A 23338-nucleotide genomic window follows, 5' to 3' on the forward strand; every position below is an offset into this window, starting at 1 on the left:
AGACCCTGCCTTGAACAGGAAGGCTATGTAGAAGTGAAGTCCTAACCGACTCAGTATGTTGCGAAACACAATTAATGACTCCATAAGACACTGCTTAAAACAAGCCCTATTCCATACTCGATATAAATTCACTTAAGATGAGCTCTACCACCGAAGTTATTTGTAGCCAAAATGACATCTAATATTCAAAACACCGATGGAATAATTTCTACTTACAGGCATTCAACTGAGAGCTGGGGTCAGTGCACTTGCCTTTTCTTTTGCTTTGCTTTCGCTCTTCATCCCTGATCTTCCTCTCTGCTCCCTGCCAAATGAGATTAAGGGAAGGAGAGAGAGAGAGACGGTCTCTTTAGGCTTTTTAGTCTTTTTCAGCTGCAGAGGCAGGAACACAGAGTCTTCAGAGCTGTGTTTGTGGATGTCAGCTCCATGGTACCCAAGCTGCAGGTTTGCCAGAGAATGCCAACTTTGGGGTTCTTTATACTTTTGAGTCCTGTCATTGAATGAAATCCCATACCACATCCAAGACGCAAACACTTTTCTTTCATGTCAGATAAGGATGACAAAAGATACCTACGGCTATAACAACTTTATAACATGTTACATAAATATATATATTTGAAGTATTTAAAACCAAAAATTACAAGTTCCCTCAGTTTAAGAGTTCCATAAAAGTCACGCCACACCTGGATCACCAAGTGCAAGATACCTTCCTGCATGCCGCACATGGAGCTGGTAGCAGTTGTACCACCCTTCACTGCTGCCAAGCTGCAGGCATGCATCATTTTAAGAAGCAGGCATTATTTCTTCTCTTTGTATCGGAGCCAGACTATGGTGGAACCCACAGATACCCGTGTTCATGCCTGCATGGCTCCCAGCTCTCCAAACGAAGCAGCACTGGGGAGAGACACGTATTTTCTGCAAGGTACAGACAGCTGTGACAGAGAAGGAAGATGATTTGTATTGGAAGTGTGTTTATTCCTCCAGCTCTGCCCAGACCTCACACATGACTGTGGGTCAAGTCAGGTATGTCATGTTGTCGGTTGCACGAGGCAATAAGCCCAAGTAGATCCCTGGCATTCAATCCTGGTGCCACCACCAGATCACTGCCCAAACTGGTGTACACAAGTTCTACCTGTCTCCCAACACCCTCCTGCAAAGCAGGGTAAAAGGTAACAGTTATCTGGCCACAGGAAGCCATTATTTCTCATTCCTGCCAAAACACACCCACATCCTTGTGTGGTGCCAGGGGAAGACTAGGTTAGCTATGGCAAACAAGATGTTAAAGAAGCATGTGGCCATGGGGTGGGAGACAGTGGCCTAATGCTGTGCAGCACTGGAGAAGGGCAATAGCCCTCCTAAACTCCCAGTAAATCAACACCCTGTAGGTGACAGAATGTCTATGCCTAGTAGGTAGCAGAAGGCACATCTGCATCAGCATCAAAAAGGAAAATTAGCCTAGATATTTGATGTGCATTAGCATGTATCACCTTTTCTCCCTCACAGAAGGGACACAAGCAGCTTCAGGCAGCTGCTGTGAAAAACGAGAAAAAATTAGTAATGAAGACACAGGCATCACTAGCTTTGATTTACCCCATAAAGCTGATACAACCCACTACAGTGACGACATCCCACTTGAACCTCAGCACAGCTGGACCCACACCCCTCTGCAACTTTCCCTACCAGAAGGGTCACAAGATCTCAGCTTGACAGCAGAAAGACCAGATTTGGCTCCAGATCTGGTTTTTATCTTTCATGAGGAAATAATAAAAGTTCTGCTGCTCAAACACTGTGCTCCAGAACAGCACCTGCTTCCTCGTAGAGAACGTGCTAATCCATCACGACCACACGCTGTGGGAAAACTTCTGCCCTCCCATACCTACAGCCAGAGTTCTGCTTGAAAGTCAACTTGATCCAGGCTACAGGGGCCCAGGTAAACACGTCTCAAATCCACATCAAAAAAGAAAGTCACATCTTGATAACAGGCTTTTCTGCCTTGCCAGGGAGCTCAGCAACAGCCAGGATCAGATATGTCTGAGGAAAAGGCAGGGGCAATCCTGCATTCCGCAATTATGGAATAAATGAACTAGTAAGGAAGAGGTTTTCCCAACTTCACCTAGACAACAGCCTACAGTCTAAAAACCAGATTTCATACTCTGGTCTAGGTGTTAAAGGCTGCAGGGCTTTGAGGGTTTTTTTTTGTGGTTTTCTTCTCCTCAAAGACTCCAGTTGTGTAATGGACTCCTGGTCTGAGAAAGGGAATCGGCATTTTGGAGAGACCTGCCATTCCTCCCTTCTTTCCTCCCATGGAGGGACATGATCTATCTGATACACAAGAGAGGTGCAGAGGGAAGATGCAACACCCCTTTCCTTTGACTATGAGAGTAGGGAGATACTGGCACAGGTTGCCCAGAGAAGATGGACACTGCCAGGGATGGGGCAGACATAAGGCCAGGCTGGATGGGGCTTTGAGCAACCTGGTTTATTGCAAGGTGTCCCTGCCCATGGCAGGGGGTTGGAAGTGGATGATTTTTCAGGTCCCTTCTAACCCAAACCAGTTTATGATCATGCAACAGAAGGAACACTCTTAGTGTTGCTGTCCATCCACACCCATGCTGCCTCCAGCTGCCTTGCACCCTCTGTCCTTCCAACAGCATCCCACTTGTAACTACCATCCCATATAAACCTTCCCACAGCACTGCCCATCACTACAACAGAAACAGCAGGTCCCAGAGGACAACACTAACTCTGGTGGGCACCTGGTGTCCAGCCAGGGTCAATTCAGCACCACAAGTCAGTACCTGCAGCTGTAAGGACCCAGGTCTGCTCAGAGAAGCACTCGCCCTGTGCCTCAAACAAGCATCTGAGTACAGAGCTTGATTCAGTGTGATGATAAATAGTACTCTGCTTGTTGGCCTCTGTCCCCCGCTCCCATTGCCAGACCTGAAGAGGATCTGAAAGGCAGCAAACTTCAAGACCATTTCTACAAATGCAAATTGCAGAATCTTCAGGCACCAACCTCACACTGGCTGCATGCTCACAGAACAAACAATGGTCAGATTAATTATAGAAAAATAATCTTTTCTCCTTGCCTCCCTCTTTTAATTCAACTTGCAAAGTATCTGGAGGAATAAAGCAAGAGAAAAGGTCAAAATCCCAGATAAAAATCAAAGATACACTGGCATTACTGTAGTAATAATACTGTATCACAGTATTACTGTACACAGTATTTCTGTACTACTAGATTTGCTGAAATTTATGGTAGACTGAAATGGTTTCCTTTAAGCTATGTACTGACTACACATCTGCTCTTTTATTAACCAATTTCTCTTACTAGCAGTGGCACAAGCTTGTCAGCAATTTTAGTACAGCGCCAGTAATTGATCAGACAACTTACGGTTAAAAGATCCTCCCCTTCCCTGCAGCAAGCATATACTTGCTGGCATTGTACAGAACCCAGGCTGATAACACACCAGACTCCCAGATAACGAAAGAGCTTTAGATGACACTCTTGCCTCAGTTTCATTTTAGAGGAGGAAAAAGAGAAGAAAAATAGAAGGGGCAAATGGAAAGGCCTGAAAAAACCTGTAAGACCCAAGCTGACCAGGCTTACTGCCAAGTCTTTCAGATAGCTCTGGAGAGCATCCATTAACTCCCTAGTAAATTCTTTGCAGAGATCATCACGACAGAAGCTATCTCAGGAGGCACTTGAAGGAAGATGTGCAAGTAGCAGAGTTTGATTCAGTTCAGGTGGCTACAGGCAGCTTCTCCCAACCATGCAGAAAAGCAGAGGGACCTTGTCGTGGTTTGAGCTCAGCCGGGCACCCAGAACCACACAGCCACTTGCTCACTCCCCTCCTTCCTCCCCCTGCTCCTGGGGGATGGGGAGGAGAATGGAAAGAACGCAACTCCCACAGGTTGAGATAAGAGCAGTCCAGTAACTAAGGTATAACACAAACAACTACTGCTAACATCAATAATAATAATGGTAAGGGAAATAACAAGGGAAGAAAATACAGCCACTCACCACCTGTCAACCGATACCCAGCCTGATCCAAGCAGTGATCTAGCCCTTCCAGATAACTGCCCCCAGTTTACATAGTGGGCATGACGTGCTGTGGTATGGAATACCTCTTTGGCTAGTTTGGGTCAGGTGTCCTGTCTCTGCTTCCTCCCAGCTTCCCCTCCTCCTTGGCAGAGCATGAGACTCACAAAGTCCTTGGTCAGGGTAAGCATTACTGAGAGCAACTAAAATCATCGGTGTTATCAATGCTGTTCCCAGGCTGAAAGTCAAAAACACAGCACTGCACCAGCTACTAAGAAGGAGAAAAATGACTGCTACTGCTGAGCCCAGGACAGGTCTATTTAAAAGCATATAGATGGACAATAAAACATGGGAGGATGAGTCAACAGGATGCTACAGTAGAGGTAGATTGTAGAGAGTCCCATCTATTTTGGGAGGGAAGTGGTAACAGCATGTGAGACGAGTCTTTGTGGCAGTGTCCTGGGGAATGACAAGACGAGATCGCACAGTATGGGACCTGAGCGCAGCTAGCACAAGACTCAAGAGTGGGGGTTACAAGCCCGTCTCAGACCTGCAGCTGCACAGAAACAGACCTGAGATGTCACTCACAAGGAGTCTGTGATGTGAAGACAGTTTGGATGTAAAGAACCAGAGGCCCATATCAAGTAGGATGCCAGCAAAATAGGAAGTTGGTGTGATTCACAGTGATCAGAAGGACTAGGGAAGTCCAGTCAGGATTTATCCCAGCCTAGAAAGATTTTAGTCACATTACTTGCTCTGATCCTTCAAAAGACTCTTCAGGTAGGAAGAGGTTACAAAGACTGGGAAATATCCCTTCTTTTGAAAACTCACTTAAGCTTTTACAGCTGCTTTCAGCTCAGCTCCTGCTACGTCTCTTTCACAGCTTCTAGTGAACAGTGGCTTTGGGAAAGGTTATTAATTCTCTGCATGCTAAATCCATTTGACAGAGCAATCAAACTACAGCACCCACCCAACTTATAAATGGGCTTCATTATACTGCTGTATCCCAGAGAGATATGTGCAAGTTAGTGGGCTTTTCTTATAACAAGTGCACTAAGAATGCACAAAGACATGTAAAAGGACCAACACTACACAGCTTCAGCAAAAAGACAAGCCTCCACTTGCTCTAATCAACTGCAATTATTTCTCCTACTGAGAACACTCTGCAGGACTTCCCAGGACAACTGACACACAGCCTTCTGCCACTGACTGACCTTTCTCCAAAGTCAATGCTCAAGGACACTTCTCAGCACTCCAGCGTTTTGAAAATAGCAAATTTTTCTGAGGTCACCAAACACCATAACTTAATCTGAATTAAGTAGAAGAGGCTGAACTTTTTTCCTTGCCAAGGCTGTACACAGATGAGAGTTTTCAGGAAGCCAAAACAGCAAGTGGTAGAATTAGGGGAAGAAAGTAAAATTAAGGAAAAAATGCTGCTAAGCTGTTGACCAACCTCTCCCAAAGGGTCACTGGCACACTGACCCTATCTTACCTTGTCACAGAAGACTTTAATCTGGCAGTAGGCTCTATGGACAGGTTTGTTACTCCTGTTATTGTAGCTATAGGTGTCAATCTGAAGATTCAGAGGCAGGCCTTTAACTCCTTTCTGAGAGGAGAAATCCGTGCTGAGGCAGTTCACAGAAATGAAAACCTGCAGAAGAGGAGAGCAGCACCCATCAGTAGTGACACACAGAGTCCTGGCTGACTGCTGAGCAAGAGACTACTCAGTGAGTGCCAAGATCTAACTGTTCGTCCTTGCACTGCAAGCAGGACTTTCTTTAGAATCATAGAATTGTTAGGGTTGGAAAGGACCTTAAGATCATCTAGTTCCAACCCCCCTGCCATAGGCAGGGACACCTCACACTAAACCAGCTCACCCAAGTCTCTGTCCAACCTGGCCTTGAACACCGCCAGGGATAGAGCATCTTTCAGGGTAAAATCCCTGAGCAGCAGTACAATACCCTAAATTCTTTATATAAAGCCACTGCAGGGGACAAAGCCACTTTTTCCAGAAGAAATTTTAATGAACTCTTCAAACTTCACGCAGAGTCCACGCATCTTTCCCAGAATATTCTGCCCATGAGATCTCCAATCAAACTTTTAGCAACAAGAATCCTCTTACACCCAATTCCCACTGCCCAGTGTCTTACCGTAAGAACACAACCATGCTTCAAAAGAATTATGTTACTTTGGGCAAGTTATAGCAAAGCTTTCCACAAATTTTGCATAAGCTGCTGTGAGCACAGCTTATGCGTGAAACTACTTGGGTGGTTTTTGTTGGGTGTTGCTTGTAAGTAATATTAAATCCTTTTAAAAATGTCTTAGGCAACATGTTAACTTTAAACACAAGAATAACACCATTATTTCAGTGAAAGAGTTTCTGAGCTTTATGCCTACGAAGATGAACACTATTTCAAATAGTCCCCAGTATGACTTACAATATCCTGTTAACGTTCATATCAAAAGGGAAAGAGAAAAAATTTCATTATTCTTATAAAAACTGAATTGTGGGGAAAATTGAGGGATTTAGAACATAGCTGTTTTCATTTTCATAACTGCTTAAAAAAAAATACCCAAACACAACCAGAGAACAAGGCCAATGCTGCTTAAAAGAAGGAGGCAATATCCCTGTGCGGATATGAACAGACAGACCAGTGTACTTTGCATCCACATGAGCTTGCTGAGTGCCAGGCTTTTTTCCCCAGACACAGTCCTCATTACTGGCACATCGCAGGGGCAGCTACAATGATTAATTACCAGGAATTTATGACCTACCAAGACCTGCAACGGCTCCTCTCCTCTCCGCCTCATGAATAAAGGCTGGGAACCCAGCCTTCAAAGAATAATGAAAAGCCTTGGGAGCCAGAAGCACCTTGCCAGAGATTTCGCAGGCTCACTACCTCATCACTTACTGTGCTGCTACCACGAAGCACCCATTTGACAGTCTCCATAGTGACTTAGTGCCACCTCCCGGCGCCATCTCGGTGTTGCAAAGACTCAAGGTAGGTTTTGAAAAGCTTACGGGTTTGGGGTTTTGCAAAGCGCTTACCATGGGCTTCTTCACACAGGTTAGGCAACATCCTGTATTAGTTTTAACAAGAGGGGAAATGGAAGCGTAATAACTTCCCCCATACACAGTAGTATGAAACGCTTGGTGGGATGGTGAAGAACAGTATAGGTGCCTTCTCTTGTAATAACTTGTCTGAATGTCCGAGATTCACATATTCTGGCAGCCCCTGTGAGCACCGGCTCCCCTCACACCAGCTGAGCAAACAGTCTCACAGCCCTGGTAATACCCCTGCCAAATCCTGCTTGTGCAAAGGGACATGGAGATGTGTGAAGAAACAGTTAACTCATGGCTGTATGGCATTTGGTCAGAGCCGCATCCCCAGCCATCCTGACCTGTGTTGCTCATCCTGTGGTGGCCCAAGCCAGGACACCTTGCAGGGACACCTTGCTGGGTCAGAGCAATCCCAGGCACAGCTACAGGTTGGGCAGAGAAGAGATTCAGAACAGCCCTGCAGAGAAGGACTTGGGGGTGCTGGTTGATGAGAAAATGAACATGAGCTGGCTTCAGTGTGTGCTCGCAGCCCACAAATCCAACCGTATCCTGGGCTGCATCAAAAGGAACATGACCAGCAGGTCGAAGGAGGTGATCCTGCCCCTTTACTCCGCTCTCGTGAGACCTCACCTGCAGTATTGTGTGCAGTTCTAATGTCCTCAACATAAAAAGGACATGGAACTGTTGGAACAAGTCCAGAGGAGGGCCACGAGGATGATCAGGGGACTGGAGCACCTCCTGTATGAGAACAGGCTGAGGAAATTGGGGCTGTTCAGCCTGGAGAAGAGAAGGCTGCGTGGAGACCTCATAGCAGCCTTCCAGTATCTGAAGGGGGCCTATAGGGATGCTGGGGAGGGACTCTTCATTAGGGACTGTAGTGATAGGACAAGGGCTAATGGGTTAAAACTTGAACAGGGGAAGTTTAGGTTGGATATAAGGATGAAGTTTTTCACTGTGAGGGTGGTGAGGCACTGGAATGGGTTGCCCAGGGAAGTTATGAATATTCCATTGCTGGTGGTGCCCAAGGCCAGGCTGGACAGAGACTTGGGTGGCATGGTTTAGTGTGGGGTGTCCCTGCCCATGGCAAGGGGTTGGAACTAGATGATCTTAAGGTCCTTTCCAACCCTAACTATTCTATGATTCTATGACATCAGTGCCAAAGGCGAGCCCTCACTCCATGCTTGTATCCCAGCATCCCAAACCCATGCTGTGCCAAGATGACATTTTTGAAAACATTAAGTACCTCACAAATCACAGCCAGGAAAATGATTTTCAAATAAGCTCTTCTGAACCTTGCCCAGACTAACCCCAGTGATGGCTTTGCTAGCTTTTATCCACCTTCACTTTTTGCTGCCTTCAGCTTTACAAGGGCATTTTGCTTGCAGCACTGTTACATGCCAGGGAGAAAGCTTCACGGAGTTTGAGGAGCTGCTTCCAGACACTTAGGAGCTAGGTAATCAGATGTATGTACAGCCTGAATAATTGTGTTCCCTGAGCAGGGGGGTCGTTTCTTAAAAGAGCATCAACTCTGGTGTTTGCATATTTTTACATATTACATTTTAAATTTATTTGCCCATTCTGAATATTCACACCCAGCCCTCACTTCTGCATGAAGAAATGACCTTGTTCTTTGAGAAAACCTGCCCGCGCAGCCATGCCAGCAGGTCCACCATAGCCTCCCAACTTCTGTGAAATCCCCCATCATGGGGTTTCACACCACTGGACACCAGTGGACTCAGTGTGCAGCATCAACCACCTCGCAGTTCCCTCACAAGCAGTGCCACTTCTCTTCTGGGAGTGCAGGTTTTCAGTTTTCATGGCTTATGTGTGCTCCCTGTAAAGCCCATGCAGCACATTGGGCTGAAGGTAGAAGGGCTGGTCTCAGCATGACAAGACACATGCTACTACAGCGGAGCTGTGCAGGCATCCCATGGGAATCTGGGATTGCCTGTCAGATAACAAAGATTATCCTCCTACTTTAGAGTCTCCTCATTTGATTAGCTTTGACTTTACACAGCTCACTTCATTTTCATGATACCATTTAAGTCTTTAGGACTCCAGGCAGGAGATGACAACTAAAACCTAATCACCTCTCTGAAGCAACAGAGAGCCAGCTTGTCTTCTCCTGTCCGTACAAAGCCATTTCAGTTCAAAAGGATCACCTACTTCTCCCTACCCGTCCTGTAACTCCTACTTTTGAGCAGCTTCAGGCTGCCTCAAGTGCCACAAAACCAGAGTTTTAGTGAACAGCTTCTTCAGCTGGAGCTACAGCAGTTTCAGCCAAGTGTGGTTTTTGTTCAGGAAGATTTGACTTGTGCTCGAAAAGAAGCGTAAGGCCCAGTGACTGCGCCAGCTCCATCCCCACCCCAAAATTGCCAGAAGAAAGAAAAACGTAACCGCAGAAGTTGCTCTGCGTCTCCAGCCTGCTGAGCAAGATTCCTTTTCATGTGTCCAACCTATTTTTCTGAGGGCAGTTCCGCATTCTCAGCTATATTAAGATTTGTTGTTACTTTTAAAAAAAACTTCATCTCGCCTCCCAAGATTCAACACGAAGACAGCACTTAAAATAGAGCCTGAGCACCAACAAACCTTGAGCCAAACTCTCACAAGTTACATAGATTTTCTTTAAAACTTAGATCTCTAAAAGGATTAGAAACCCGTTCTTGAGTTACTTTGCTTGTTTGGCAGTTAAGCCTTTAGTCTGCATTTGAATCCCATTTCCAGGCTTTTCTCTCCAACCAAAGCCAAGCTCTATTTTCCTTTTCTTTTTTGTTGATTTTTTTCATGCCTTTTTAATTGTTATTATTATTGAAAGCTCAGATTCTCATTGAGACAAGTGGCTCCACAGTGGCAGGGTTTCACCACCAAACAGCATGAAACCTGTGAGCTGGTACGAGCTGCTAACTGCCCCTGCCCCCGACATTCACCCCAACAGGCTACAGAGCCTCCTCCACAACAGGTTGGGTTTCCTGCAGCCTTTGGTGCAGACAAGCAGCAGCCCAGCAGCACACAACAAAAGACCAAAGGCAGAAGGATTAAAGCACCTCCTTTGGGATCACACTGGAAGTCAGTGTGGGAAGAAGCCAGACCTCATGACTTATTGGTCTGCTTTAAGCACCCGACCACTTGGGCCTCTCCTTGCTTAACTGGGGAGGAACACGTTGTGCTATGTCCGCATCTATGAGAAACAACCTTCCATTTTAATAATGCAAGAAAAAAGAATTAATCCAGCAGCTCTCCTGCATGCCCTCAAGGAAGGGCAGCAGAGACAGCCAAGTTCTTTCCACACAGCACCTTTTTCTAAAAAGATCTGCCTTTCAAACAAACCAGGAAAAACAGACATAATTAAAGGGCAATCAAAGTGCTGCAGGAACCTCACTGTCAGCGAGATGAAAGATGCCTTTTCTAAATGAAGGCTTGCATACCCAGATCTCTTCTCCTCAGTTTATCTTGGACGCTGTGCTCTGTCACACAAAAAAGCACCAGCAATTTTGATTAGGCCAAAGGCTACATATGCAGCAGCATAGGAAATGTCACCTTGTACAGCCTCTTCTGACTCACTGCAAAGCGAAGCTGAAGAGGAATGATAGGTAGGTACACATCAGCAATGTCTGGGGTGGCCATAGCTAATGGCAAACAACTCAGGTGGCTATTAGCACACCATAAACTCTGGCCAGTCCCCAGCAAATACAGGTATAGATAAGACCACAATGGCCATGTAACAGATCTCCCCATCATGCAGTCTTGTACATCCTCCTGGATAAGACCCTGTATGGATGGACTTGGAACTATTCCAGTCTGATCACCTTGCTCCACATGGTTTTAATCTCAACGGAAGACAGTTAAATTGAATTCACCTCCTATTTATGCTACATTATGTTTTTGTAGCCAGAGGATGAAGACACCACTCAATAATCCAAGTCTACTGGGTATTTCTTTCTCTATTGAGAATTCAGATAAAGAACTTTAGCTCTTTTCTAGCACTAGTAGGCAAAAGCCTCTCATTTTAATGTTACATTCAACTTAAAACCGTCTTTTAAGCTCAATATAGGATGCTTTTGATTTTGGATTACTGTGTTTGTATAGAATACAGAGTTTGGAGCCTACAACAACCAGGAAAAACGGAATGCAGTTGAATGCAGTTTTTCCCAGTGAATACAGTTGAATATGTTTTTTTCTTGACCTTGGCCAAATAATTTCAACATTCTACCCAGGACACAGTAGGCAAAGGGATTCCAGTGGGTCCTGGGACCATTTTCCCCACACAAAAGATGGATCATCAGACATCCTACTCAATGATCAGCCTGAGGGTATGGGCAGCCCTTGCGCAATTGGACCCACTGGACTTAAGCTGCCTCTTATATTTTGCTTTTCTTTGGAGCAGCAAGGAAAAATTCCTGTGGTCTCTGCAGAAGACACTGCACAGCTGCCCTGATCTACAAGTTATTTTCACTTTTTGCAGGACAAGGGATCATAGAAACCATCAACCAATCTGATGTGAAGAGGAGCCTCTGAGGCTACAAGAGCAGATTAAAAGCCAGAGGAATGAGTAAAGGACCCATCAGACCTAAACAAAAGAACTTGGGTATAGACCTAAAGACACATACCAGCTCCCTCCTCCTCTGCCTGCATAGTGTTCCTCAGAGAACTAAGGCATGCACCAACACTAGGGAGCAGCCCAACCTGGCTACCAGCAGGAATTCTGTGAATGTCAATGCAAAGCCCAGCAGCCACCAGGTTGCTTGGTCTCCTGCAGGCATCTGTGCAGTTCAGGGGTATGTAGCCATGTGGTCATAGTACTCCTTACTGGGTAGCTGAAGGAACAGCCCTAGGCCCAGATTCCACAAACAATTCATCTATTAGCCCTCCGCTAAAGAAAAAATACCCAGAAGCTCAAAGGTTGTTATTTCAATGTCAATGGCTGAAAGCATACAGTTTCTCTAAAGACTTAAGCAAATACAGTCATAAAGGGAAAAACTAAAGGTCTTTATTCTAAAGATGTGTCCACATGTGCTTCATCCATGCTGTGAGCTGCCTGGATGCAAACCACCTCCAGCTCAAAAACCTTGTAAATCACACCAGCACAGCTCCAAGCCCATCTGAGAGGCAGAGCTGTCAGCCTGGGCACTGTGCTGTGCTAATGCAGCTACATGGCTTCCAGGATCAGCCCTGGGTCAGGGCCAGGCAGCTTGGAGTGCAGGGAGGGCAAGCACAGGTCTGCCTGCACACATCCGCAAAGGCACGTCCTAAGAAAGCAGTGCTGGGAAGACAGCTGTCTTGAAAAGGAGGAGGAAGAAAAACCCCACACTTCAGTACAGATCACCTGAGAGGTGGCTGATCTTACTGCTCTCACATTTGTTTCTTCACCTCCCACATGCACCACAGGTTTTGCATCAGCAGGAGTCAAGCCAGAAAACAGAGATGATAAAAATTGGGCAACTCATACACCTGTGGGCTCCCAAGCCTCCTCCTGCCTTCGGGATCGGACGCTCCAAATAAGGCTCGTCTGGCAGATGTGTGATAGGGCTGCATCCGTTCCAGCCCCAGCGTCGTCCTGCTCCAGCCCAGGGGAGCCAATTTGCATTCAAACCAAACCAAATTTGGATGACTGACACAAAGCACATAGTGGGCCCCGAGCCACACCAAGGAATGCTGGGTGGGAAACTGGACCCAGCCCCGGATAAGAGAACATCCTCCTAGCAAGTTTACTCCATCAACAAAACAAAAATGAATGGTAATGAAAATGCATATTCTTGCTCAAAGAGCAACACTCCTTGTTATTCCAACCTGTTCTGAGGCAAGGAAATACAGGAATGTCTCCACTTACAACACGTGGGAAACCTGGAGATAGAGGTTCCCAGTCCTACTGATGCTTCCTTCCTCCAACCCCCCACACTGATAAGATAAATGTGCAGAGCCAGGTGTCAGCTTTTGTTAGGCTGGCTGGAGAGAAAGTAAAAGCAGCAGTTTGGCAAAAAGTGGCAACATATAAAAACAAACAAACAAAACACCCACCTAAAAACCCAACATCCCCCCCCCCCCCCTAAACCAAACCCCTCAAACAAACCAAAACCCCCACACAAACCTGAAAGAATTGTGTCTACAAAAGCATAAAAGTAGCTGAAAAGGAAACACTGCCATTGGGTTTGAAGGCAATGGAGAAAAGGGGGGCAGAATCATCTCTCAGTTTTCTCTATAGAAGAATTAACATTAGGAAGACTTTTAGCTTCTTTAAGAACTAGACTGTGATCACCATAGTTGGTTGGGGGACCAGATGGGAATGTGGCATTTAGGACACCAAGTTCTGAAGAAGAACCGAGTTGAAAACTTGCTTCTAATTTGCAATGTTTAATATCAAGGGCCACACATGCTTGTTTTTAAGAAAACCCAGGACAGAGTAGGGAGAGGTCTACATTAAGAGGCAGGTAAGCAATACTTGCTATGACTTTCCTATGTCACTGCTCCAAAGGCTGTGTGTACTTGTGCCTCAAAGTTCTTGTGGTCTGCAGCTTTGGCTTCAAACCAATCTCTTTCCTTTAAGTATGTCTGACTCATCACATTTCATAGTTTCATTTCCAACTAGCCAAACCTGTACCTAGTCAATGCTGCTGAAGGTGGCAACACCTTCTTTAATGAGGCATATGACTGCTGCTTCATTACAATGGCATCCATATAAATGCATGCAATATTCATCAATCAAAAAAAGATGAAATTCTTTCTACAGTGTACACCAAGTGAGGATTATGGTAGAATAATCAGTGGTGTACACCCAGCCTTACTTCCAAGTTGTAGCAAGGGATCCACCCTCTCCAAAAATTGAGCTCATCTGAGCAAAATATGCACAAAAAAAATCCTGCCCCAGAAGTTCAGTCAACACACAAGGATCTGCCAAAAGACCACCTTTGTTGCCCCATCTGCTATTTCAAAAGGCAACCCAAATCAGCTGCAAATTATCTTAACACAGGATTGTTGCACCTTTCTTGGACAAAAAAGACCAAGACAAAAGAACAAAACAAAAGGAAGGAAAAAAAAGAGGCACTCTAATTGCTCTGTCATTCAGGTTGTCACTTAAAGACATTCCACAGCACCTTCCCTTTGGTCAAGGCAGCAAAAACTCTACCATGACATTCTCCAGCTTGAAGCACCCCTTACACCCTCATCACGCATCCTTTTTTAGCAGAAAGGGTTTTTCACACAGAGCATCTGGCTTACAATGGGGTTTTTTGGAGGGAAGGAGTGGGAGGACAATAGAGCCCTTAATGTGCAGTGACATCACTTTTGGCCGCAGTCCCACCATGCAGCCTAAAGCAAGTCAGGCAGAAGACCTCCACGGGGGCCCCTCTCTGGCTGCTGCTGGAAGCAACACTATGTTTCAGAAGGGACACGCTGGCAAACGTGGGATGCCCCAGCACAACAGCAGGGTCCTGCAACTGTAAAGACTACAAAAACAGGGCAAGGAGACTCCTGCAATCACCGTGCAGACAACTTCCCCTGTTTAGACGTAAGGCCCCAACCCTCCTGCTCCACAGGGCAGGAGCTCAAAACAGGATTTGAGCAAAGCAAGATCCAGCAAAGCCAGTTAACCCTGGGGAAACCAATCTGTCCAGATTGTTCAACTGCCACTGACCTGAGAACAGGCCATGTCCTCGGGCCAGAGTTAAGGGATAGAGAATTTGCTTCACAGCCTAACGGGTAATGCAACGGAGGTAACAGGACAACAGCCAACACCATGAAGAGCAGCAGAAAACACTCAGAAGAAATGTACATTCAACCATGCATATACAGGCAACTTTCGTTAGAAGACCTTTAATGGATACCAGCCAAGAGAAGGAAAACTGGGCATGCTGTACAAACCTGGGAAGATACAGTTCCCAGCCTCAAAAACTCATGACCCGAACCTACAAACGCTTCTCCTGATTGACATATGGAAGTCCAAGACACAAGAAGGGCTGCAAGGACAGGACTCCTCTTCCCTAGCTTTAAAAACCCGATTTTAAAGATGGCCAAGCCTGCTCAGTCAACAAGGAGGAGCAGGCACCTCCAGAGAAAGCTCCATCCCAGCTCTAGACACCCCATCCCTAATGAAGTCATAGAAGCAAAAGATGAGCTTGTGTTCAGACATCTAAAAGCTTCTTTGCAGAGGAACCCCACCTCAACTGTCTGCCAAACACAGCAGACACTCAGGACGGGGTGGGAAAGTGTTTGAAGTCTCCACAAGCCTCAGGGTAACTCCAGCATTACCTGTTGCATGCAAGTGAGTATCAGTTACACATCTTTGTCACACTCAGATCATGCTTCCACCCAACTACAATGGCTCCTGAGCTGTGTTGGCTTTCCTAAATATCCCATTCACAACTCACCAGTTCATCAACTTATTTCCCAGTTCACCATCTCCCCTTTTCTTCTCCAAAGTATGGTGGTCTCCTCATCCACCTACTCCACCCCCCTGGTCTGTCAGGTGATGGGGTCAGACCTCACCTCTAACACAGGCACCTGGAAGCCCACCTGAATCACTGCTTCCTCACTGTGCAGTGTCTCCTGTCAATCTTTCCAACCCTGACCTCTCTCTCCTTCCAATCTCAGAACCACTTCAAAGGACTCCATCCTTCCCTCTCGAATCCTGGCCTTCCTCCCCATCCTCAGCTCCTCTGACTGTCTCAGAGCAGAGACGCTTTGAATCCTAGGCTCTTTTCTAGCTTGAACACACTCTCGCAAAGGTCACAGAATACTTAACCCACCACTCCTGTATAAAGCAGCTGCTTCTAGAAGCTCCTGTGATGCTCCAAAGCAACAGAAGAGGGCAGAGAGGAGCTGCCACAAAGAAGCACACGGCATTTGCTCTGAAACCCACGGACACTGCCTGATCCCGGAGTGGGAAGTGTCTGTCACACACGACGCACGAAATACTCTGGTTTCTTCACGCACATGCTCACAAACAGCACAGCATCAAAGCCAATCCACGATGCAGAGCCAGGCCTGCCTGGTGCCTCCAGAGCCCAAAGCTCCAGTACTGCCTTCAGCTCTCCCAGCACAACACAACTGGGACACACCAGTTGCTGAGGACACCTGAACATCCTTTCCACCCCCAAACTCTGCAGCTACAAAATTCCCTTGCACATTTGCCTTACTACAGAGGGAGCACATGACTTGTACTGCCTGAAAACCGTGTTTCTTCACCCAAGACATGTATTTTACAAAATCCCCAAATGCCTCAAGGGGACTGGCAAAGCACTCTTTCAGGTAGGTGACACCCTCCTGCACAGACAAAGCAGCAGATGTATGATATTCCTGCACATCCCCACAATGAGGACCAGCACAAAGAGGGCAAGTACCTGGTCCCAGAGCTGCTAGGAGCAGCTTCTGCGAAGATGCTATTTCTACATCAAATACAACACACTCACAGAGCCCTGGGTGCCTAAATGAATAATTACATCAAAACCCCCAGACACAGAGCCTCAATGACCTTCCATGTGACACTGCTGCACCCGATCAAATCATTCCTGCAGCAAACTGGAAGCAAGAGGGAAATGGGAGAAGCAGCAACCCCAGAAGAATCACCTGGCTCTGGACCAGGTAACTCCAAGGCTCAGGAGGCAAACTACTAATAATCGAGGGTTGTTAGCTGGCTAAATACACCATGTATGCAGCACCGCTGCTGTTATTAAATGTAACACACTATTTATTACTGTGAAGGACTTTCTGCGCATCAGAAACTCAGCTTTCTTTATTCCCTGCTCTCCTCATTCCCTGCTCTCCTCATATACTTCAAGACTATTGGGTCTGGTTTTTTTTGGTTGGAGGAGGGGGAAACATCACAAAGGAAAAAAAAGAAAAGGAAAATAAAAGAGAGAGAGCATGCAAGGTAAATGAACCATGCAATAAAAATTGTTGAAATTGGCTCAGGCGTTTCCTGATAAGATCACAGGAGTTGAAAAAGAACTGCAGCTATACTGGTGAGAAATCCAACCATTGACAAAACACATCCACTCAGGGTGAAAAAAAAGAAGTTAAACAGACACTTAAACACACAGAGCACTTGCTAAAAATGCCAATTATTTGAACACTGAAGTCTACAGTATTTTTGTCTTAACATGATTCTGATCTCAAGAGCCAAGGCTTGCATTCTTGGCATCAACAGTCCATTCTGCAGGTTCATACAAACCAGTACTTGAAGTATATGTATCTCACATACAAAGACTGAGTCCCCACACAACCTCTCTCCCTGTCTCTTTTCTCCATAGCCCCCAGTGCAGCACAAGGCAAAGCTCGTGGTGACAGTGAGCTCTGTGCAGTGAGATGATCCCTTGTGCCTCCTGCAGCATACAGCAGCACACACAGCTCCAGAGAAGGACATCTGTTTTCTGCTCAGAGCTCCAAAGTCCCCCAAGGCAGGCAGCCATTGGTAGTTTTCGCCCATGATGCTGGCAACTAGTAAGGCCAGTCTCCCAAACTTGAAGGAAACCATTCCAAACTTTTAAGAAAAATCCAGGCAGTAATGAAACTCTGAAGAAAATTCCTGCAGTTTGACTCCAGCAACAAACTGGTGGGGAATGCTTTGGAACCGAGGTGACTGCACTCTGACCTGCTGTCCTTGTACCCAGAAGATGCATGGGCCTTTTTCAAAAGCTGGAGTGGCTTTAAACAGCTGCAGTTAGCTGCTAGTTAGGGAAGCTGTCCATGCTTACACACCTACCACAGTGCCCACAGTTCTGAAAAACACATCAGAGTTCACCAGGAGGCTGTGCCAGCTTGAAATAGGTCACTGGGTGTTGAGATCCGCAGTTTCAGCAACACATGCTTTGGAAGCTCAACAGCAGCAGCTACTCCCTCTTCTGCTAAAGGTGAGCTCATTGCCACAGCTGTAACTCCCTCAGAAGCTGCCCCCAGTCTCCCACAGGGATCCTCCAGCAGACTGTGCTCACTGCCAAGCCCAGCTCCGCTCCATCACACCTCCCGCACCACTTCACCTGCTCTGGAAACACTCCGCGCTTCCTTTTGTCAGTACTTGTCTGTCAGGTAGGCAGCTCTGCCAAGAACCTTACAGCAGTTGCTGAGCTCTCCGCAGTTGCACATGCAAACCCTCTTAAGAAATAGCCAGAAGGTTTTGCCTAATGTCAGAGCATAAACAAACTTGTTACATGCTAATCACCAGGTAGGCCATACACCCTTCCCCTCCCCCAGCCCCCGAATCTGCTGAAAGGACAGGAAATAGAATCATGGTCACATACCTTGGCTTCCTCATTGATGTCCCAAGTGAAGGATATGGCATTGTACGCGATCTCCTCAATGTTACTGATGGTGTTGAAACTCTCCTTGTAGTCAGCTGATAGAAAGAGATATATATGAGGGAGAGACGATAGCATCTGGAATCCTTAAATCACACAAGGCAACCAGAAACTGCAACTCCTCAGCAACCCCTTGGGGGAGAAGGAAGCTGAACTATACTTAAAAAAGGATCATTAAAAAGGCTGGAAATTATTCTTGTACAAAACAAAAAAACCCACACCAACAAACAGGAGGAAGGACAAAAATGGGACTCGGCAGTAATTCCAAACTAGAAACTCCAGTGAGAAAAGCAGCTGTACCAAATATCGCATGTCCTGTGCCATAACCCAGCTATGTTGGGGAAACTCTACCTGTATGGCAGAAGCATAATCTCTCAATAAAACTCCTTCAATAACAAAGATTTGCATGCACGTCTGCTTTAAGTGCCGAGTGATTAATTCCTGCTCTTATTCACAGAAGGAAGGGACAAGGAGTACAACCCAGCCTTCAGCCCCAGAAGGCTGGAAGCCAGCCAGCCCCAGCCTTGTCTGGAGGCAAGTGGAGATTTGCAGTGTTTTGTTTTCTACGTGTACCAAACGCCAGTTGCGAGTGAAGCTGTGTTGAGGAGGATCAGTAGTATCCAGGTACTTCTACAAGGATCTTGTCCTTTGAATAAATGCAGTATTCACGACAGCCACAGAGTCTATAAGCTGTGATTTCGCTACAAGCGCCAGGATATGCCAAAGCAATGTGGTCTGGAGAGGAGTGTTAGATCTCCCAGTGCAAAACCCTAAACTCAGAGTGCTCGCCAACCCAAATCCGCCCAAAGTCGGCCTCTCTAAGGAGTTCTGAAAACTACAGCATTAGTTCTACACAATCAAAAGCTCTCTCCGGGCTTTCATCAAAGCTATGGACAGCAGAGAGGGTGATCCAGAGATTCCTTAAAATAACAAAGAATTAGCCAAAAAACAAACCTTGCCAAAGAATTAGGTTTGAAGTTTGACATCAGCAATGACAGTGTTCCTTACCTATGTCAATGCATCTTTGTTTGGCTGTGTGCTGTCTTGAGTGCCAGTACTTCCAGTGCCGGAGCTGATCTTCCCTTGTTTTGTCTTCAGCAAACACAACCATGATGACACTCTGAAAGGAAAGGGGGAAGATAAAAAAAGCAACCAACCACACTAAAAACACCAATCAAACAAGAAACTCAAACCAAACATGCAAACATGTGAAACAAAAGGCCAGAGAGTACATTTGTGTTGGAAGTTCTTGTTGGTGTCATTTTCCACTTTAGGCAGATTTAACTTGATGCACCACAGTATACCTGGCACACTGCTGCCAAACAGGAAGGCAGACAGCAGAGCTTTCTGGGTCATAAACAGAGATGAGCAGAACTGCTCTCCTAACTGCAGTTCAAGGATCTCATTCCAGGTGTTGCATCACCTTTACACAAGTGCTGACACCACTTCTTAACAGACTGAGCCAGGATGGGTTGGTCTGGAAGTAGGTGGACAGCAAAGGAATGAACACTGACGTCAGAGAGTGGGTAAGCTGGCCTTAGTGCTGATGCTCTGGTTTAGATTACTGCACTTTGGGAGAGTTTAAGGCTACCCTTGTACACACCCTCTTTCCTAAGAAACCACAAGAGCTGCCACTCACTCGGACTTTACTGATTGGGTGATGGATTCCTTCACTGCTGCTGACTTCTTTCAGTGTGATGGGGTAAAATTGACCTTTATTCAGGTAAGTCATCGTGCTGTCCCCAGGCTTCTGTCGGAGGGACTTGGAGGCTTCCAGAGTGTATTCAAAGTTATTCCTACAAAGCAAAGAGGGCAACGATTTCTAAGGCATTTTCCTGGAAAGCTGATTAAATGTTCCACATTTAATTTGGAGAAATTCCAAAGTCGTTAGTTGACTCACTAAGCCATTAACAGGCAAGGAAGTTGGAAAACAGGATGAGCCCCTTTTTCAACCATTTCCTTCATGAATGAACATTTAAGATAAGTTCCTGGCAAGCTAAATCCTGAGATGTATCAGGAGGCAAGACTGTAAGCTCCCTATTCAGGCTTAGAGCAGCAAGCTGCTCTCATGGAAAAGTATCTATTAGCAATTAAATTAAATGAAATTCACAAGCTAATAAGCCATTCAGTAACCAAGGTCTTTTCTTCCCTCTTGGTCAGTTGCAACTAACCAAACAACTAGTTTATTCCCCTCTCTTAGGGGTTCAGATGAGTTTCATGCTTCCTGTTTCTGCTGTGGATTTCTAGCAGGGAGAAAGCAAGACAAGCAGGCCAGGGAGAGGGACACAGCTGGAAGCCAGCTCCAAGACGCTTCACTGTGTCTTCTACTGGGACAGGGAGTTGGTACAGCACCACAACTGAAACTGGGTGGCATTTCCAAAGCTGCAGGTAGATTTCCTGAAAGCAGTTTTCCTTAGAGATACAGGTAGGATTTTCAACTGTAAAATTCAAATAAGCAAACACTGTTGTGGTTTTGAGATCCACAGCCTCTCCAGTGCCTGATACAGACTTAGCACAGAAAGCTACGATCTGTACTGCTTGCTCATGGACAACTGTAAAACAGGAGGCTATGGGTGAATAGGGGCTTTAAAGCATTACCCAGAAATGCTGTCGAAAACATAATCTTCTGAATTCATGTTGGCCATCCGGAGATTCAGCTCAGTAGGAAAGAACACCTGGGGCAGACACAAAACAAAGCAGTGCATCAATTAACACAGCAGCAACAAGAGAAATTAAGATTAAACAGATATTCGCTACCACAGAACTTCTGGCAGTCAAACTGATCATCCAATAACAACTGATATTTTGGTCTGTACAAACAGGACTCTTGAGCAGGGTTTTATTCCAAAACTTCTGGGTGTCAACTAAGCACAACATCTCAAAAACCTTCCGAGTCAGCTTGGGGTAACATTTTAAAGCTCTCCCAAATCTCAAAGAAAATATGTAGCAACACAGCTCCTCCAGGTCTGGCTTTTTAAAAATCAAAACATTCTTACGTTGTTGTTTCCAGTTGGTACCGTAACACAAAACCTATAGGTTTTCATCCAGGTTTAATTCTCACTCAAGGCCCCTAAATAAACCAACTCTTTCTCACTGACACACACCACACCTAGAAACTGGCAGTAAGGAAGCTTACAGACATAGTCACTTCATTTCAGTACCTGCAAAGGCACCATGGAGTGCTGAACTCTTGCAAAACCTAGCACAGCACTGTGGATCAAGATAACTATTTCCACACTCTGCAGACCAAAGGCTGTGTCACTAGTGAGATTAGTCATTTGCTTTTGATAACTATTTCATATTGTGAAGGTTTTATTTACTCAGTCATGCATCTTTTTGAGAAAGTCCTCTATTCCTCAATCACTGGACACATTTCTGGCTCACACAGCAAGAACAATTAAAGATGGAACTGGGTCTCTCCATCCAGATCAAGAAGCACACACACATAGTGACTGCCTCTCTTGGTACCTCCTGCACGCCCTCCTTGAAGGTCTCTGAGAAGGTGGAATCTGGCGTTCGCCTCTGGGAGCTTTGAGGCTGGGTGTTGGAACTGAACTGGTCGGGGTTGAGGTTCCTGTCAAAGACCACCACCCGCTCAGGGGGCTCAGGATGGTAGACACTTGGTGGGATGCCCACTGCAAAGCCATGGGGCTGTGTTTCCGTCTTGATGGAATGGGTGGGCATGGTGGCAATTGAAACGGTGACTGTCGTGTCCGGTGTTGTAAGGTGGCCTCTCTTATCCATGCCCATCTGGGGCGTGTGCGGAAGGACAATATTGAAAGGCACATTTTTCAGAACCTGGACTCTGTTTTCTCCAGCAGAAATGAGAGACTGTTCTGTCACATTGGGGATGCTGTTCCTTTAAAGAGCAAAGAAAAAACAACAGTGCATAAATTATACAGCTCGGTTTCTCATTAAGCAAGACCTAGAAATACTTCTCAGCTTCCTGGACAAGGACAGCCAACACCACCTCTCCTGCTTTTGCAGAGCAGCTCAATCCTAACCTGAAAAGCTGAGAAACTCATTAAAAAAACCACTCACCTCACCCACTGCTAACACCACCTTGGAGATGAATTACCCTAGAGCAAAGGGTGAGGGCTCATAGCCCAGATCCTCACTGCCTGGAAAACAGTGGTCCACAGCTAAGCGCTTCAAGGTCCTTCCTACCATGTACTGACACACACCAGGTCCATGAAACTGCTCCTTGGTGGATGGAGAAGGACTGAGAGCAAGGCTGCTGCTGCTGCTCTGCCCTGGGACTGCGTGCCACCCAGGAACCACTAATAGAGAAATTACACCCCTCTTTCATGCACAAGCCCCCAAGAAAATCCACACCGAGACTCCTGGGAGTGCTTTGCATAACTTGCCATTCGCCAGCCCATTAACTCATTTCTGCCAGGACAGCACTGAGATCTGTGGCTAAGCTGACCTCACAGCCAGCAGCCACTAAGCCCGCCCTCCCTTTCTCTCTCCCCACAGTGTGGTCCTGCCCTCTCCTCTGCACCAATTCTGACGCTCCCCCAGTCTCCTTGGTGAGCCAGTTTGGCTTGTTCCACTGGCAGAAAATTAGCCACTTTTTTTTTTACCTGCTAGGTGATGGGTCAGTGCAACACCACAGCTGGTACAAGGGAAGCAGTGGGAACACATGACTGAGAACCAGACTGCTCTTCAAAACAAGCTGTTTAGTTGGCTCAGCCAGACCACAAAACCTCACTTTGAGTCCTTAAAGCATTCTAGTCTATCCAAAGGAAGAGGATGGTAGGATTGGAAGCCTGGCTTGAATGAACCTCATGTTTGTAATATTTACCTAAGCAGTATCATCTTCTGCTGAGGAGGCCCAAAAAGAGGGAAGGCAGGAAGAGGAAGAAAGGAGTTCTAGAGGATAGGAAAGAAGTCTCCAAACAATACAAAACCGAAACTAAACCATAAGCACTTTGAACTCCTTCCTTA

At 46.1% G+C, this 23338-nt stretch overlaps 2 protein-coding genes across 4 annotated transcripts in view; both read right to left on the bottom strand.

Moving 5' to 3' along the window:
• Positions 1–23338, bottom strand: part of KLF11 (KLF transcription factor 11) — a 202492-nt gene that overhangs the window by 38589 nt on the left and 140565 nt on the right. The window lies entirely within an intron of this gene.
• The window catches only part of GRHL1 (grainyhead like transcription factor 1), a 40996-nt gene that overhangs the window by 10343 nt on the left and 7315 nt on the right, over positions 1–23338 (bottom strand). For all 3 annotated transcript variants that reach the window (XR_008975220.1, XM_057431902.1, XM_057431901.1), the window contains exons 4-10: positions 21857–22247; positions 20987–21063; positions 20028–20184; positions 19397–19508; positions 18332–18426; positions 5535–5693; positions 217–304 (exon numbers count right to left, since the gene is read on the bottom strand). Coding sequence is in view for 2 of the 3 variants with exons in the window: in XM_057431902.1 (XP_057287885.1) it covers positions 217–304; positions 5535–5693; positions 18332–18426; positions 19397–19508; positions 20028–20184; positions 20987–21063; positions 21857–22247 (1079 nt within the window). In the remaining variant the exon portion in view is untranslated. The remainder of the gene's footprint in view (positions 1–216; positions 305–5534; positions 5694–18331; positions 18427–19396; positions 19509–20027; positions 20185–20986; positions 21064–21856; positions 22248–23338) is intronic.

The sequence above is a fragment of the Pezoporus wallicus genome, unplaced genomic scaffold (genome assembly GCF_028554395.1).
Source record: "Pezoporus wallicus isolate ANWC-B61680 ecotype Strahan unplaced genomic scaffold, APGP_CSIRO_Pwel_v1 contig_161, whole genome shotgun sequence".
NCBI classification, from domain to species: domain Eukaryota; kingdom Metazoa; phylum Chordata; class Aves; order Psittaciformes; family Psittacidae; genus Pezoporus; species Pezoporus wallicus.